Here is a 2485-nt window from a genome sequence, read left to right on the forward strand (position 1 = left end):
GTGCACCACAGACTGCAAAGGGCGTGGGAGGTCGGGCGGGGGCGGGGGGAGGTTAGAAAGCAAGGCTTGGGGGGTTGCGCCGGACCAATGGTCCCATGGAGGCTTCGCATTTTGTCAAAAGGCAAAGCCTCCAGAGCCAGCCTGCACAGGGCCGATGGGCAAGCAGCCCTCCGCCGTCCACTGCTTTTTGGGCGCAGAGTCAGCGTCTGAAAGCCATTACTAGTAATGGCTTTCAGACATTACTGCTTCCGCGTGTGCACTCAAAATCTCACGACACACAGACCAAATCAAATCCTTATCGAGGCTGTTTGCTGTTTGGCCGCGGCCCGCGACTCGCAGGATGGGGGCGTCGGAGCTTCATGTGGTGGCGGCCGTCATGGGCGGCATGGCGGCGCAGGAGGCCATCAAGCTCATCACGCGCCAGTTCGTGCCGTTTGGGGGCACGCTCATCTACAACGCGACCACGTCCACCACCAGCGTGCTCGACCTGTAAGGGGGCGAGAGTGCAACCGGCCCATTGCCACGCGGCTGCCCAGTGCGCGGCTGGGCTTTTGAATGGCAACGCCAAGCCAAGCTCTCCAGCGCGTCTGGTGACAACGCCCGCCACTTGCGCGGCTTCCAATCCCGCTCCGAAACAGCCGCGGCGCTTTGCGGGTGGCGCTTTCGCCGAGGCGGCTGCCGCGGCGCAAGCTGGCGGTGGGTGGCTGCTTCTTGCAGTGCGGCGGTGCGATGGCGAGATGGCGTTGATGCAGGATGTTCTTGACGCTGTGAACCGACGTTGTAAATATGAATGCTGTGCGAAATGATCCTCGTGCTTGCAGACACGAGTGTGATGTGATCCTCTGGAGAGAGCTCACTGCTCTTATTGCAAGCCCCAGCCTGCTGAATCGGCAGGCATTTTTAAACACGCAAAACACCTGAACAGCACAGGACCTGGGCAGCGGCAACGGGCGGCAACAGCCCTGTAGCGCTGCACATGTGCAGGCGGTAAAACGTTGGGACCCAGAAAGGTGCAACCCGCCAGCATCACGCACGTCGCGCCCGCCGTCCAGCGGGCGTGTTTCCACAGTCGTGTTTCCACAGCCAGGAGGGTGAGGGCAAAGGGATTCCAGCAGCAAAGCAGCCACAGTAGGGGGGCAATCTTTGCCTGCGCTTCATGCTTGTTGACGGTGGGACTGAACTCCTTGGCCAGGTGGCGCATGATTATGGCCCCAAGCAAGTGCCCACAGCAGCCCCCCACCATCCCTCGAGCGTCGCTCCAGCGCCGTTGGTTGCGGAGCTGACGAAAGGTTTCCGGTATGTGAGCAGCGGTCTATATGGACATGTGCAATTTTCATCTCCCTGCCCTAACGAACGGCCACAGTGCTCAGGGTCGCGTGGACGTGGCGCCCCCTGTCCCAATTTCACGGTGTGCCGCCCAAAAACGGGCGGCCAAAGCGACCTGCACAGTGGCTCAGCCTCTGGGACGCCCGTGCTGGGACACCTTATCAGACACTAATTTTCCCAGCGTCAAGCTGTCGCGGGGAAGCTGTCAGTGCCGGTATTTGTTCGCTGTGGAGTCCCGCGTTTCGGATCACTAGATAGCTTTTCACACCACCACATTCCATAGATGTCAACAATCCATTGTTCCCCGCATCATAACGCGCACGACGGACAAAGTCAATTGTCGTGTTTTTGGCAGCTCTACAAAAGGCGCCATAGCTAGTGCAGCCCCTGAGCGCATTCGCATATATTGAAACCAAACCTTCGATAATGCCAGCGTCTGCTGGCGATCTAGAGCTGTATAAGCGCTTGACGGCCGCGCGTGATGTTGCAGCACGACGAGACAGGGAAAGGCGCACATCGCTCATTGTGCTGACGCAGCGTTTCCTGCTGTCCTCTGGCTATGTGGATGCCGCGGCGCGGCTGTCAATGGCATCTGGCATCCAACTCAACAAGGCGCGTCCGCCCACGTTGCGCCGGACACCTCCGTTGTCCGCCGCTCCCAGCGTTCTCGCCGCTCACACCCCTGACTGTGAATACCGCCGGCCTCGTCTCAGCATACGCTCCTACCATTCCCAGGTGGATGCCGCCGATAACATTGACTTGCTGCGAATTTTGACAGAGTGGGAGGAGCAGCAGGAGGCGCGGTGGGGCCAGCGGCCCAAGCTGACGCGCATCGTGGGGGTTGGCGATGAGCCACTCCCCGCCGGGGCCAGCCGGCGCAGGCGCGCGCCCAGCGGCGGCGCGGGGCTGGACGCAGGCGTTCATGCCGATGGAGCGGGCGCAGCAGTTGCCAGCGCCGGTTTCGGCGGCGGGGGAGGGGACGGGCAGGAGGGCGCCGGGGGCCCTTGCTTCAGCGGGCAGATGGCCGCACGGCAGCGGAGGGAAAAGGCGGCGGCTGTGGCAGCGGCGGTGGAGGCGGCGAGCCAACAGCATTCTGCTGGCGCAGCAAGGGCGGCAGGAAATACGAAGGGTCAAAGCGAGTCAAAGCTGAGGCAGCAGC

The 2485-nt window shown here is 61.9% G+C and overlaps 1 protein-coding gene across 1 annotated transcript in view; it reads left to right on the forward strand.

Moving 5' to 3' along the window:
- Positions 1-340: 340 nt before the first annotated feature.
- The window catches only part of MNEG_5000 (hypothetical protein), a gene marked incomplete at both ends in the record, with an annotated part of 5967 nt that continues 3822 nt past the window's right edge, over positions 341-2485 (forward strand). The window contains 2 exons of the mRNA XM_014046519.1: positions 341-489; positions 2040-2166. Coding sequence (XP_013901973.1) covers positions 341-489; positions 2040-2166 — 276 coding nt within the window. The remainder of the gene's footprint in view (positions 490-2039; positions 2167-2485) is intronic.

The sequence above is a fragment of the Monoraphidium neglectum genome (assembly GCF_000611645.1).
Source record: "Monoraphidium neglectum strain SAG 48.87 unplaced genomic scaffold scaffold00724, whole genome shotgun sequence".
Lineage (NCBI taxonomy): Eukaryota > Viridiplantae > Chlorophyta > Chlorophyceae > Sphaeropleales > Selenastraceae > Monoraphidium > Monoraphidium neglectum.